Genomic DNA, 16,480 nt, shown 5'->3' with positions numbered 1-16,480 from the left:
CAGGAGCTCTTATTGATGTATTAAATGATAAAGATAGTGAGGTGGGAGGGAGTGGAAAATTAAGTTAAAAATATCTGATTAGTAGGACAATCCTTTTATTCCCGCCCCTAGCCGGTAAAGTAAAAATCAGGGATTGTGACTGAAGGTATGGACTATAATGAGTTTGTTCTCTTCAGAAATGATCAGTCAACATGTTTCGAGCCATTCCCCTATTGGCTCTTCTTCAGGACCTTTAGGGAATCTAATCCCAATGGTACCACTCCTCCATATCCTCTAATAAGGAAACACTGGGGAGCTGCCAGATGCTGTCTCCAGAGAATCGATTAGGAGAGTAAGCGAAGGATGGCCTTGACGAAGGTTTGACTACAGACCCCCACTCCCTGGCAAAGACGATGGCGCAATAGCCTAGTGTCCAAAATACACAGTACGGCACAATTGAAACCGTATGTATATTAGGTGCATGCACATGGCATGCGACCCAGTGTCGATCACAGTGGATTTTTGCTGTATCACGCACACCGTTCCCAGGCCGGTTTTCTTAGAATCTATCAATTTTTGTGATCAGTAGAGTGGACAGGCCTTTTTCAACTTGTGTCACTTGAGTGAGGCCTACAGGCTCACTGACCTTTTTTAATTCTTTGGGATTCACTCTCCCTTGGCCTACATAAGTGAGATGTAAAATGCTGTGCAGGGCAGGAGTGGTAACTCTGTGTTGGATGTATGTGTGTCTGGGAAGGGTACAGTACAGGGCCGGTGCAGTGCATACATGGGGAGTGCATGTGCTGTCTGTATCTACGCAAGCGGAGTACATTACTTGGAAGATGTAGAGCTGTGCAGTGTGTACGCTGTGAAAGCATGTGATGGATGTACATGTACTTGCGAGAAGTACAAAACATGAAGGGTGAAGTATTGGGCAGTGCGTTCATAAGGAATGTGTGTACTAGCAATGCGTATATTTGTATCTAAAACACCATGACAATACAGAAAAGATACAGTACTGAGCAGTGTGCACAAGGTGAATGTGTGTGCTGACTGTATGTGTGCCTGGGAAGGTACAATAAAAAGAGGTGACAGTAGTGGACAATATGTGTGCTGTGTATATACATTGAGTGTGAATGGGCCTGCAATGGTACATTATATGGAGTACCCTGGATTCCTTATTGGGAAATCCAGGCCACCCTGGTGAACACATGAGGAACAGAGGAATCTTCTAGAGAGATTTATGTATTGCTACATTCCTGTCAGCAGGGTGGAGCACACTGAAGAAGGGAGAGATAGATAGAGAGAGAGAGAAATTCCTCCTGTACACTTCAAAGGGGGAAATCTTAGATTCAGTCACAAATCACAAGTAAAGCGGTAAGGACACATCTCAGGAGCTGCGGTAGATACGGTAATCATAAAGAGTAGGACTGGGTACCCAGGATATACTTTTGGATGCACATATCACTGTGGCTGACATCCAGGTGTGAACTCTAGACACTCCAATGGCCTGTGTTGTGGGACTATCGGCTTTGGCGTCTCTCCTACTGCAACAGACAGCCGTTCTTTTGAATAGGAAGAGAGAAGAAAAGTGTGCACTTCGAAAGAAGCAGAACCACAACATAAGACTTCAAAAGCCCAGATCCTACATCACATTTGTCTGGAATTGGACTATAAGAAGGGGTGTTTGAGACCCCAGAAATGTGTCATCTGCCAAGCAGCTAGATGAGCTGTGTGAGGAGGAGAAGTACTGCAAGACTGTTGTCTGTGACCAGGACTTGAGGCCAAGGCCCGCTAGTCTCCCTGCTGGGTATGGGGACATCACTCACAGAAACCAAGTTCACCTGCCATGGAGTCCTGAGCACCAGCGCCTGCCTGCTCCCCAAGACCAGTGTGCCCTGTGAGGAACAGGAGAGAGTGGAAGGGAGCAAGATCCAGTGGGGAGCCCAGCCAAGTGGACTCCAGGTGCAAGGTGTGAGAAGATGGCTGCTGCAAACATTGTGTCGTTGCCTGCACTCAGCATCCAGTCAGCGACCCCCCATACACCAGGAGTGGACTGCCATGAAGATAGCTGTGAGTGAAGCGCCATATGGGACAAAGGAAGCTTGTGCAGCACTGACTGCAGTGACCCCATATACCAGGAGGGGCTGCTGTGTACGTTGTGCCAGATACGAAGGGCCAAAGCCTGGGGGGAGCCTAGCGGCAACCCTGTAAGCCACGGGGGGCCGTAGTAGTACAGACTACAGTGTGGTGAGGGCCAGCACCTTGCCCGGTAATGTTACGGCAACCTTGTAACACTGAAGGGGCTGTCGATACCCAAGCTGGTGCAAGGATTGGGCTGTCGCCTGAGAGCAGCTTGCCCCCCCCCTCCCCCCGAAGCATCAAGAATTGAACTTGGTTTGCCCCTATGTACTAAGGAGGACGTCATGGATAAATCGCTACATCACCGGGATCCCAGCTGAGAGCAAATAACCACCCACCCCCTGTTGGGGGGGCACAAAAATTACCGTGCAGGCGAATGGGGAATAACCCCTGCCACATTATGAAGAGCGGGTGAGACAGGGATTTTTTGGCAAAAAACTAGAGCCCTGACCTCAAGGGGACTTGTGTTATTGTCTATATATGTAGTAACACTGTATTGAATGCGTAGAGCTATTAATAAAATGCTTCTTTTTATTATATATTATAAATAGGTATTTGCCACTGATTTGTGCACTCTGAGTTATGAGTCGTGTTCACTGACCTGTATTCACACTTTCCCACCAACCATGGAGACCACTGAGAGTCAAGTGCAGAAGGATTTAAATGTAGGACATGTGGAAATGTAATGTTAAAGTGACTAGTGCCGAAAATATAGAAGTGGATACAGATTTTAATTAACTATTAAAAATGGCTGACTGACTCATAGAGAAGCACTGGGAAACGCTTCACATACTGAATCTCGGGAATAGCATCAGCTATAAAAAAAAAATAAACCACCATTTTGAATAGTTAATTAAAATCTGTATCCACTGTTAATTTCTGAAATAATTTACTTGGTTACACAATACATGGTTTCTCAGTATAGTAAGGATGTATTCATGTTACTTTCTCAATGCTTCCCTTTGGGACACTGTTGCTTGATCCAAAGTTTCCCCAAGCCTCTACTGGGTGTACAGGTTACTCCTGTGGGATCCACTATAGACGACAAACTTACGGCATTTGTGCTCGTCGCTCTCGTCGAAGCAGTCAGGCAGCCCATCACACTGCCAGGCCCCGGGGATGCATCGGCCATTGCCACACATGAAGTTTCCGGGTATGTTGCATTCGGTGGTAAAGTTGTTCCCGGGCAGCAGCTGACTCTCTGCGGACAGAGGAGAAAAAATTAGTAATTCTTCTTCCCAACAGGTACACATGACGTGACAAAGTCCTTTTAAACGGCACTAATGCTGTTAGCAGTCATACAGTTCTAAAGACAAAAAGCATCCAAGTAGTTCAACACCAAGGGTCCCATTACAAGCAGTGCTATAGTACAGTTTACACACCGACCTGCAAAAATCAAGACAAAATATATCAGGAAAGTGGGCTGGAATTGGGGGGAAACCTGCACAAATCCAAGCAGTTTCAATTATCTCAGCATATAAGTGGTTTGGGATTCTGTAGCCTGACTCCAAGGAAGTTTGGGTTTGTGGACAACACGTTTTCATGTTTATTTTGTCTTTGGGACAAGTAACTCCAACTCCCTGCAACACAAACCCTTTCCTTTGGCTTCCAGTTTACAGCATCACATCATGGGTCAGGGGAGGGCCTTGTCCAAGGTCACATGTTGTTCGAACTTGTTTTTATGGTGCATCAATACAAAGCCTTTCTTCGTACGGTGAGCGCTCTAAGGAAGTGTTGCAAGCTCGGACTGCACTACAGTGGATCCAGTGTAAAAATGTGCACATGCGTACACAAAGTTTAACAATATGAGGCTACATACAATACTCCCAGAATGCTCTCTAATTAGAAGAAAATATCTGCAGAAGCTTAAAAGCAAGATTGATGCTTTGCTTTAAAAATTAGATGTTAAAAATAAAATGCACCTTGGAAGAAAAAATGTTTTGCTAAACTACTGTGAAATTGAAGGTAACATTTCCTTGAAGCATCATTTAGTAAGATGTGTTGATGCAGGTTAGTATTTCCAACAAATATTTGTAATTGGAAACAATGCAACCAGTTTCAGAAGATAATGAAAAACATGAAAATAAACAAACAGGCAAACCTATTAGGTCGGATATAGCGGTCAGCTTTTTGCTTTTGTCAATGCATGTCTGGTGTTAAATGGTTTTTGTAAAACTTTGTAGGAGCTGCCAGGGCCTCACCATTATAACAAACATTGGCAAAAGCAATAATGTTTTTGGGATCAACAACCACACATTGCCACAGTAGTCCCTGGCACTGAACAAAACTACTTTATGTGTGCCGATATGCTCCTTGGGACAGCAGTAGCCACTTGATGGATTGTTAATAAAAACAAAGTGTGTTGGTTAACTCCAGACCTAATTAGAGATGGCCCAATTCTTAAAGAAAGTCACAAAATTGCAAGCATGGTATATGTCCTTGCACAGATTTAGGGCTGTCTTAAATTCACAAGAATTTACAGAAGTAGGTCAGGAAATCATACTACTAGAAAATATTAGTGAACTGCTTTTTAGCACGAGCAAATCTGCAGGTGTAGATTTGCTCATACGAAAATCTGTCGGGCTTTTACAAGTTCACTTTCCCTCCAACCACTTATTTCCCAACCCTGGACAAAGGTTACTTCTGCCATTGTCAGTAGTAAATGTACAATCTTTCTCAGTATCAGAAAAAAATAGAGAACAGTTGGCTAAGACCCCCAAGACATGTCATTTAGTCAGTCTACACAGACCAAAAGGGCATTCCCACCATGGAACTATTGCTTAATACTAACTCCAGTCCCAGTATGTAGATCTGCAGAAAGGTGGTAAAATAAAGAAACTGCAAAAATTCAAAGCCTACTATAGTATGAGCCCTGGCATAATCAGAAAGGCTCTTATCCGAGCTCTAATATATTGAGATTGCACCATAATTAGTTGCTGCACTGTGTAGGCACCAAAGGGAGTAGCACATTTTTTTAAAGGGCAATTAGATTTATGGAGTAACCTATCCCAAGGACAAGCAGATATTTAATTAAATTCCACACCCCTGGCATGTTATTGCCCATTACAGGTATCAAAACTCGTAACTACCTGTACTACTTGGCTAATTGTATTGGGGCCCTAGAAGACATCAGAAGAGTGCGAGGTGTGTAACTTGTTTCCTTCAACATCCTTGCAGAGATCTTAAGGATTGGAATTTCTTATGAGGAATAATTAGCATAATAAATGATATCACAGGAAAAATCTGGAAAATGGTGGGTTCAACGTTCACCTCTCTTTGGACTCATTACAGATTCCCTTCTCAAATGACTGTCATTTTAATGAGGCCATCAAGGGCAGTAAAGTGATCTGCTCAGGATCACGCAAATTGTTCGAGTGATCCAGGTCCAGCCGGGATTTAGGTGTTGACTACATGCTTTCTCGTCTGAAACCCTACCAACAATTTGTTAACATCTCTGGTGCAAATTCAGAATTTTCAAGAGCATGGCATGTGCTGAGGATGAAAACATGCCTGAATTAGGGTCATCCTTCCACCGTGGTCACTTGCTTTTGTTTACATTCTTCCGGCAGCTATTGAAGAAAACACAACTACACATGTCATGTCCAGGGGTGGCCTTAGGCATGTGCAAGCTGTGCACCTGCACAGGGCCACCAAACCCCAGGGGCCACCACGCCAATATATATCCTTAATATAATAATCCTCTGAGGATGGATACATATTTGCATGGCGGCCCCTGGCAGGGATTTGGCGGCCTCCGGTTCTGTTCCACTTCCAAACACCCTGACCCCCTCCCCCCTATCTTCACTGGCCTCTGCGCTCCACCCCGCCCGGACCCCCTCTTCCGGGGCCCCCTACCTTTGCTCCCTGCCCAGGGCCGCCATGAGCCTAGAGCCACCCCTGTCATGTCTGTGTTAAAGCTTGTCCTCCTGAACATCTCCTCAATCCTAGTCAACAGCAAGCTGCATGCTGAGTTTTGTGCCCACAGTGTTACATGCAAAATCACAAGTCCCAGGTAGATATCGAACTGTAGTTTAAAAAACCATGGTCGTCTGAGGTGCCACGAAGCTGCCACCTAGCTGGTATGCACTGAGCCCCAGCCAGGACTCGCGATGGTTAACTAGTGGCACGCCAATACAAGCTATCGTTTCTCAGTCCCTAGGTGTGGGTAACCAGCTGGCTTTGACCCAATCCAAGGCTAACGATTGGCTACATGTATTGCCATTCTTGTTTGCTTCCATTTTATTCAATTTTTTTCCTTGTAAATCTTGTTTGTCCACCCTGTTTCTTCTGCTTGTGTCTCCCCAGGCACATACCCTCTTTGCTATATTTTTTAATGGATAGTTTTTCCACAATCACGTTCAGGTCCAATCTAACACAACGCATGTGCTTTTGTGAGACATATTATCTTACAGTGGGCCTAGCGCCCGCCCAATGTTGACCATTGGTTATCTACATTGTCAGTCTCATTTGTATGCTTCTAATTTGTTACCTATGTGAACTTTCCATCCTCATACAATGGGTGTCATACCCCCGTCCGCGGTCTATGCAGGTAAGAGCAGTGTGGCAGGGTTGGAGGGGAGGTGGGGATTTCGACAGACGACGACGAGTAAACATTATTTATTTATTTTTCCCTTGTCGTCATCGGTCGAAATCCACCGCCACCCCCCCTCAGCCGGCCCTACCGCTCTTACCTGCATGTGCAATAGCTGCGTACCCCTGGAGCATGGACACAATACTATGTTCTTCTAGGTGCTGTTTTCTTTTTATTTAATCACCTTCTGAGAGTTCATGTATTTTACCAATGTCTCCCTCATGTCCTACTCTTCCCTCCTCTGCCGCACTCAGTGTTTGTTTCTCCGACCCACGTACTTCTCCTCTACTGCCTTCTCACCCATGTATGTTCTCCCTGTTATCTTCACATAGTTCTTTCACCAGTTTGAGTCTCCCACCAGCACACCTGTGTTGCTACCTCAACCCGTGCCCCATGTTGCTGCGGCTCCTCTTCTCACATGTTGCTCTGCCCTCAGACCCGTGTAGATTCTACCCCATGCTGCTACCCCCACCTGCACCCCTGCGTTGCTTCTGCCGCTCATGTCGCTACCGCCTACATACCCACCTGTGTTTCTGCTCCCCCTGCCCGCAAAAAAACATAAAAATACTTTTTTGCATTTTTTTTACTTATTAGTTACTGATCCGATTTGTCTCTAAAATAAAAAAAAAAGCGAGCAGGTCATTTAAAGGGGGCATGCACCTACAAAGTGCTAGCCTGGCCATATAAAAAAGTTTTTTTTTTAATTAGTTCGTCATGCTGTAAAGCCACAGTGATTTTGGACGATGCTACACAACAGCATCAAAAACTGCTCTTTGATAATGCTTCATATCATTTGCCAAGACAACCAATTCATAAGGCGTGACCTGCTGGCTTTGCGAATGCTTGTATTTTTTTTCTTGTAGTGAAGCACAGACTACCTTTTCGTGAATTAGATCCCTTCACGGACTGGGTTGAACCTCAGTTTTTTTTCAGAGTGGATTACTAACCTGTCTTACACCATTTTCACTAGCCTTCGTGTGTGGCTCTTTACTGCCTCAAATCAGACTGCGATATTAAGGGATCTGTAGATGGGAAGTGGTCCATATTTGCCAACCCATTGGAGCCCTTAACTCATGGTTTCACTAGATTGGCCTCCTGTACTCTGGAGTGGATCCCAGATCTGAGAGCTTCTGATAGGCCATTGAGACTTTGCAACCCGACAGGGCGGCACCATTTATTCCCACTGCTATAGCTTCTTGTTGGCTGTATAGATATGTAGAACATTGGAATGTGGAGCACTCCATTGAATACAATGGAGTCTCCAAGCTTCTACGGGTCGGTAAAAGCCCACAGAGCAACATTTCAATGTTGTTTTACAAACGCCTCTCGGAGCCCGATGGGGTTTAAATCCCCTTGGGCTCTGAGAGGCCTCTGTTTTATTTGTTTGAACATTCTGCCCTCTAGGGGCAGAATATTCTAATAGCCTTATAGCCCTTCATAGCTGGGCTATACCGGCTATTAAAGTCCCACTCCCTTTTTAAAGGCCCTCGCCTTCAGCTCGGGCCTTTAATTATGGAGCCGGCCTTTAAAAGGCAGTATAGCCCGCTGCGGCAGACTATAAGGCTATAGAATTACACACTTCTTTTGTAAACGCTGCCCACTGACTGCAATGCAAACACAGTCACAAAACAGATTCTGTCCATGTCTTACCATTTCACCCTACCCTTCTCTAGGAGCAGTCTGTTGCCTAGCTAATGACTGGAAGATTAGTGCAAGCCCTGTTGGTGGGTTAACCTTTTACTAGTAATTGGTGGGTAGATGTTAACAGTTTCACACTAATGAACAGCACATTGACAATCAATGCATAATCCCGCCCTACCTCACTACTACTGCATACCAGCGAATGTACACACAATACATTCGCTGTACCTATACCTGTGCTGCACTGTTGCCTAAGACACGTATTCATGAGGCCATAACTGTAGCTGCAACAACAAAAAATCAGCTCACCTGGCTAGCCGCCCACTGTCGAGAGTGGTATTTTTCGTTGGAGACTCTCCAACGAAAATTCATCGAAATTTCACCAGTTTTCCCAGTTCCAACCTTTAGACTTAACTTCTAAGGTTAACACAATCCATAAAGCCATAACGTCATCAGACTAAAAAATGAATAAGTGCAAATAAGAGAAGACCAGAAAATAAAGATTTTCAAGTTACCCCCCCCCCCAGACTTAAGAACAGCGTCGAACATTGTCCGTTGGAGTAAACGTGGTATCTTCCTTACAGGCCGCAAAGAAAGACACATTTCACAGTCCTAGTACGAAAGTCACGCCTCAGAGAGCAGCAGAGGAGTGTCCTAGTCACAAAGAGGCGGGGTTGTGAGTCTGCGATATCCCATCATGCACTATAGTGTAAACAAATGAAAGAGAGGGTATCTCAAGTAAGAAGGAAGGGGAGCGGCATCAGTATGATATAGGGTTGGGGTGGTCACCTGAGGTTAGCGCCAGAAGAAGACGATGTTCCACTGCTACCACAATAAGGCGTGAAATTATGAAGAGCTCTATCGGACCCTAATAATGCTCACCAGCTAGCAGAAGTTACCTTTAAGAGCTCTGGCTAAAAAGGGAAAGCATCAGCATTTTAAGTATCCGTTATTACATATGCCCAATGCACATGAGCGCTTTTACACCACTGGCTGTGACATACCGGCCTTGCTAGGTCTGATGAAGGACCATTTAAGAGTACCAAAACATGTTGACAGAATGTTAGGTCTGGTGTTAGCCAAAACTTTTTGATGTTACTGACATTGTACATACAAAACACTTACTTATAGGGGTATTTAGCCACTCCGCTTCATTCATTGGTTTATTGTAGTATTATTCACACATGTCAATTATAGCATAAAATATGAGGCTCTCCGTCAGAAGGAACACATGCACACAAAGTAGTTAATTGCAGTGCCAGGGACTACTATGGCAATATGTGCTTTGTGAGGCCAAAACAGTTTGCTCTTAGCCAATATTTTTTTTTAATTGCAGTTGGCCTGTCACCTTCCAAAACAATAATGTTTTTGAAAAACCGTGAGAAAGCAAATCAAGCACTGGCAAAGCTAAAAGGCTGGCCACAAACGTCAGACATATTGTCAATGCTAATGCTTGTTAGGTCAAGTCTACCAGGCAACCCAGTGTCTTGCTGTGAAAGACATATTATAACCTTACCAAGAATATAGAGGAGGTTACCGCACTCCCATTGTTTACTACTGGTTACCTTTACTGTCACTCTCATGTGTCTGATTCTTATCTGATGGTTTGCATTGTTCATCTTAGCTCTGTCCCTTCCCTGTAGCACTGCTAATTTACTGTCCCTTACCAAGGATCACTTTTAGAGATACTTTAATTTTTGTCTTTAGCACACCACAAGAGTGCATGTTTTTTTCCAGCCGACTCCCCAGTGTGCTTCTCTTCCCCCGTGTCCAGTGTTGCTCTTTCTTACCCATGTGCTTCTCCTGTGAAATGTATCCGCCCTCATGTGCTTCTACCTGTGTCGCTTTCTCCCACCTGTGCTTCAAACCCCGTGTACCTGCTGCTTTTTCACCCACTTGCTTTTCTCTAGCCTCACCATGTTACTACCACCCACCTGCGCTCTCTGTTTCTTCTCGTCACCTGCAACATGGTACTACTTCTGCCTCCTGGGCCCGTGTCGCTACTGCCCCCACTATTACTACAGCCCCGTATTGCGTCCCTCCACGCACTTTAACCCCTTGGGCGCGGCCGCGATTCTGTGCCTGTGCGGCACTTCTAAAGAGTGGGCGGGATCATGACGGCCCCCAGCCGTCATCAGCACACACCACCGTGTTGCATGACGGACGGGCGCCGTCATCAGCATGGAAGGGGTTACAAAAATGTTTATTCATGTTTAATAACGAAAAGCACCTGCGTCATTTTGCAGGTGCAGGCATGCATTGTGTGCTTGCTGGCTGCGATGCGTCAACTGAGTTTTTCTATCCGTCTTTAGCCTTGCTGCACCTCATTGGGGATGCTGTACAGTATCACTAAAACCATTGGGAAATCCAAAAGATCCCAAAGGCAAAACCATATCAGCTTTATTAATGCTGGTTTTTAACCTAATGGTAGAGCGGCATCAGCAAACGAATCGGGCAAGACACACCCTCACTCAAACCGAGAGACCCACAACCAGGAAGTATGTAAACATTTGTACTCCTGGACTGAGCTGAGTGCAATGATGAAGCAAAGCAAACTAGTGGGGTGAGCGAACGCCACCCGATGTGACCTCCTAGACACGGATGAATATATTTTGGAATAGGCTTGGCTGCCCTGGAAAGTTATGCTCTTGGTATCTTCGGGTTTAGTAAAGGAGGGCGTAGAACAATCCTTGAACGCCTTCAATTTCCATTATTACCTCTCAGTTTTGATAGGTGTTTTAGGAGTGTCTCTCTGGAGGTGGGTAGTGTTCTACAAAGTAAGCAAGATTCTTGCAGCCAGTCATGTCTGTTCAAGCAGGGAGCTCTCTGTTTGTCGATCTTTAAACACAAATAGACTGAATATGGATTCAGTCTATTTGTGTTTAAATATCGACCTAGGCTCAAGTCCAAAAAGAGAGACCGGGAGATTCCTAATTTGTGCATCACAAGCAGTCTAGCCAGCAGATTCCAAAATCAGTGGGGTCAATGCACCTGCTGTACAAGTGTGTTTATGGCGTGTGAAGAATTTATGTCATCTAGTCCAATTGCTTAACCTCTATGGTGCTCATGACGGCTCCCGGCCGTCATGAGTCACGGAAGGTGTGTGCTCATGACAGCCGGGAGCCGTCCGTACGTTGCTGCTCCTCCCTCGCAGTGTTAATTCTCCGTCTGTGCGGGAAAATTAATCAGTGGGTGGAGTATGGACGGCTCTCGGCCGTCATGAGCACACGCCCACTGTCATTTATGATGGCCGGGAGCCGTATTGAGCACGGCTGCGCCACCTCCACCCCCTAGCCCCCGCGTACTGCTGCGGAATTCACGCCGCGGCGATGTGGTTAAATACTAAAAACACTGCTACACAAGGCTGGGAGTCCGTGTTTCTGTCGACCAACCAGAGAGCAAATTTATCAATGAAGTGGAACTACCCACAAATACTATATGATGACACGGTATACAACGTAACCTGCCCCAGCCCTGTCGGCCTGTAAGAGACACCAGCTTCTCAGAACCATTTTTCTGGGCACACTCGCCTCTGTTGCTACCGTACATTGTTGCACTCCACAGAACTACAGCCATTTCTATAGCCCCTGGCGTCCTACTCAATGCTTTTCTCGCCTAATGAGGAAAGACGAATGATGATTATTTAATAGGACATCAGTCTATCATATTAAGTTGACTTGAGGCAATGAGATGCGTTCTGCCGGGAATTAGCGTTATTCATGAATTCACGCTGTTTGTCTTGCCATGTATATACTGGATTTAATTAGCACTCGAGGGCAGGGCCTGGCCGCTGTTTTCATTAAATACATATGCTACTCTACGATATTACTACGCTTTTACCACTGCGGCTCCGTTAAGGCATTTATTGGGCTAAGGGCCCTACGTATCAACATATATCCCCATAGACACAGAATGGGTAAAACCCTTTGATACATCAGGCCGTAAGATCCGTAACATAGCACAGCGAGTTGAGCTCTTTCTGCTGGGACCTCTGTATGATAGGCAGATCGTCAGTTTGAATCCTGATAGAATCAAGTCAGCCCTTCATCCTACCGAGGTCGGTAGATGCTGGGGCACATGGCAGTTGGGGACTCCAAGAAGGGGTGGGTGTGAGGCCTCAGGGAGTGATGCAATAATCACAGATGGTCTGATCAGTGGTACAGATAGGACCAGTGAGTGAAGCTAGTACCACAACGTCATGATCCGCACATAAGTGGAATGGCTGACCTCAGAGAAAGGCTAGATGAGCCTTGGCCAGATACCCTGGGAGCTTGTTCTGGGGTCTGCCAAGAAATAACATCAGAGCTATGGCTCCAGGTAACTCCTCTCAGCAGCACGCGAGGAACTGCGCCTTGAAGCTGTTTCTAGCGCGTAGGGCAGTCTACCTCCTCCTTCAGACAGCAGCAATCACAATCCAATTCTTAAACGTTTTTATACTCGAGGCTCAATGCATCAGCCAATTTGCATTCACCAACGACCTGATTTGCAGAATCGGGCCATTTACGAATGCAGCAAGGAATTCTGGTATGCATTGATCACAAACTGCAATTCGGTAACATGTTACCCAATCGCTAATTAGGACTGAGAATGCATACCGCTTAGGTATTTGCAGCCTGATTCATCATTCACCCGTTTTGCGAGCCCCTAATAGCGATTCATAGCGAATCGCTATTAAGGACTTGCAAAACGGCATTCATGTAGGAATTGCTAAATAAATAGCGATTCCTACACATTCCTTATTTGCGAGTAGCAAATTGCTATTCGCAAATAAGGAATAACTCCCCATTCATTCCTATGGGCCAAAAGGCCCATAGGAATGAATGGGGAGTATTCCTTATTTGCGATTAGCAATTTGCTACTCGCAAATAAGATAGCGATTTAAAGGGTGCCAGGGGTGTCCAAAGGACACCCTGTAGCACCCCTTAAATGCACATTTGAACAGGTGTTGCGCACACACATGTCCAAAGGACATGTGTGTGTGTAACATGCAAAAGAAAAAAATGCACTAAAGTGCTTTTTACACTATTTTCGCAATTTACCACCAAGTCAGACTTGGTGGTAAATTGCGACCAAATATAGCGATTTCGCAATTTCTAATTGGTTGATGAATTGCATTTAAGGAATCTCTATTAGAGATTCCTTAAATCCAATTCCTCGCAAATATGCGATTTCGGTAATAGAGATTTTTGCATTTGGGATGATGAATCCCAAATGCAAAAATCGCACTCGCAAAGGGCCAGATTCTCAGAATCTGGCCCTTTGCGAGCGCAAATCAGCTTGATGAATCAGGCTGTTGGAGGGGCGCATGCTTAGGGCATCCCTTCCAAATACCGAATTGCAATGGTATGTATTATTGTTTTGCGGACCACTTTAGTAGCTAATCAGTAACCCTTTACTACCAATTCCAAATTGGTGGGAACCCCTTTGCTAATGGGAGGGGTCCCATTTCTTAAGAGCAGGTAGTGGCTACTGCCTGCTCTTAAAAAAATAAAAGCTAAATGTTTCATTTTTGTGTATTTTTTTAACACATCATGTTTTACTTTGAGGAAAATGGCTGCACTTCAAAAGAAAAACACATTGCTTTATTCGAAAGTAATCACAGACATGGTAGTCTGCTGAACCTAGCAGGCCACCATCCCTGTGAAGGCTGCAATTCCTAATGGGTCGCAAATTGCAATCTAGCTCATTGATATTCATAGGGTAGGCTGATCTGCGACCTACAAGGTACCACTAGTTGGAAATAAAAAGGTTCATATATTAGGACTAAAGATTTTCTAATCGCAAACTTGGAGCTTATCGTTATTATGGAATCGATATTCTGAATATTGGTACATCTGGCGCTTGGTTCCTAACTCTGGAACTGCAGCCAAATCTCCTGCCCTTGATTCAAAGCTTTATCTGCTGGCACACAGAACCTCCAATTGAAATCATAAGAATACCTGACTCACAAGACCGTCTTATATTAAGATTCACAGGTAGCTGGGGGTTAGGCCAACCAACCACTCTGTACTGATGCAGCACTTGCAACTATGGAGGCATCCAATCAACGCAGAGAGCATCTTTCTCAAGGTACAGTTCTGTCTCTAGGTACCAAAGATGCCTCTGATTACTATGGTGATGAGAGACCAACCCTACTAACCACCACCAGGCAGTGTGTTTCACTCAGAATATCCTTCAGCCAATCAGGGGCTGCTGCTACATGCAAGAGGGCATGTGGGACTTACGCGTGACAGGCTACGTAGAGTTAGTTACGAAGGGAGTAGGCAGACATCTCATCTTGGGGTGCCAGTAAAAATGCATGTACCTCTGAAGAATGAATCAGATAATGGCAACCAGTATTTGTGTCATGGCCTAAACAAGGGATAATCACTGCCAAGAATAAAAGGAGGTTCACTTGTGCGAACCCCTCTCTAGCCTCGACATCTACCAGAGACGACTAGTCTCCTGCTAGCCTAGAAAGTAGCTAGTTCCACAACAGGTACAACACTTACCAGTGGACACCGAGCAAAAGTCTCCCACGTAGGGAAACACACCAGGTTAGTCAGGAATCTATGGATGTGAATCAAGAAGCGACTGCACCAGGCCTTTCAATTCTACACGTGGTGATCAGGTGTAATAGAAGAACACCCTTTCCATCCCTCTTTCGGGTAACTTTCTAGCTTAGTGGGTTAATGCATTTGCTGGCCCGGCTTTTCATTCTTCACAATTCAAAACAAAAAAAAGCCTCCACTGAATCCAGTGACAACAACATGTGTTTATTGGCGGTGCTACAAAAGATTACCCTCAAGGTCTTTATAGAACTCAATTTACTGTTCCTGATATTGGAGGCCTGCAGCCACAGGGCCAGCTGGTTTTATTGCACATTCCCCTCGACTTATAAAAGGCTCAGGTACTTGGAAAGAAATATCGGAGCTGACAAAATCCGCAAATCTATTGACCTACAAGTTATGGACAATAAAGCTTCGGGATCAGGATACATTTTCTAGGCTTAGAAGATATATATGAAAGGCCTCGCCGAGTGTGAGCGAAGACCTCGAAGAGAAACACCGGGCTAGTGTGTATTTTCATTATTAATTTCATATTCGAAAAGCCGCCCTCTGGCCTGAGCACACTACTCTCTGTTTATTGGCTGCCAGCAGGCTGACCAGTGCAGCCCAGGGACACCTCATGGTGGACAGGGCCGTCACTCACTCCAGCAATAGCACGTGCACCTTCACTCACGACCATTCTCTTCTACACACACCTCGAGCTTTGTGTATGAGATAAACAGAGCGGTGCAGGCGCAGTGCAAATAGGGGCGCAGCGCAGATTTGTCACAGGCGCAAAAGCTCATTGTCAACAAACTGCTGCGCAACCTGGACCGCTCCCTGTATAAAACAGCAACTTTGGTTCACCCAAAAAAAATTCGTGTTTAGGACTAGACTAAACTTCAGCTACAAACCGGTACGGGATTTACCCCAGATGTATTCACTGAGTGACCAATAGCCGCACGTTATCTGACAGTGTGCATGACAGACACTTTCCATCAACTGTTTTTACACTGACTGAACCACAGAGCATTTCTTTCCACGAATATACTAATACTTTTAAAAATAATCCACCCGAGCGAAACACGTGTCGGCTGATAATCTGTACCATTTGTTTTACTACATTATCCACAGATCTATCACATGTATAGAACAAGAGCTGATAATCGATCTCACATCCCTTCACATAGAAGAAGTGATCGAGTGCCATTGCTAGTGTTTGCTCATAGTAGCCTTCAATGCCTGTCAATATCAATGTTGTTTCTTCCACATTTCTTTGTTGGAGTTTGTCTAGTGGCCAGTAAGTTACACTGAAATGCAGTAAACAGATGTTCAAAAATGGCTTTCTTAGAGGTAATGCTACATTCAGAACAGATATTGACACGAAAGCCATCCAAACTAGAGCAAGGATGGGTTCTGTGGAGTATGGTACCCAATGCTGACTCCGAACAGACGAATATATGACGTTACCACGATATCAAATACAACGCATGGCTTTACCACGCGAATTTTACATCGCTAGAGTCTTTACCACGCAAATAATAGAACGCAGCATTTTAACACGCATAAATACGTTAGTATTCATCCAGCGTCGATTATG

At 45.0% G+C, this 16,480-nt stretch overlaps 1 protein-coding gene across 2 annotated transcripts in view; it reads right to left on the bottom strand.

Annotated features, from left to right (window-relative positions):
• Positions 1 to 16,480, bottom strand: part of LDLRAD3 (low density lipoprotein receptor class A domain containing 3) — a 498,268-nt gene that overhangs the window by 292,120 nt on the left and 189,668 nt on the right. For both annotated transcript variants that reach the window (XM_078684328.1, XM_078684330.1), the window contains one exon: positions 3,176 to 3,322. In XM_078684328.1, coding sequence (XP_078540454.1) covers positions 3,176 to 3,322 — 147 coding nt within the window. The remainder of the gene's footprint in view (positions 1 to 3,175; positions 3,323 to 16,480) is intronic.

The sequence above is a fragment of the Lissotriton helveticus genome, chromosome 3_2 (genome assembly GCF_964261635.1).
Source record: "Lissotriton helveticus chromosome 3_2, aLisHel1.1, whole genome shotgun sequence".
Taxonomy (NCBI): domain Eukaryota; kingdom Metazoa; phylum Chordata; class Amphibia; order Caudata; family Salamandridae; genus Lissotriton; species Lissotriton helveticus.
This window is presented reverse-complemented; position numbering and strand designations above follow the sequence as displayed.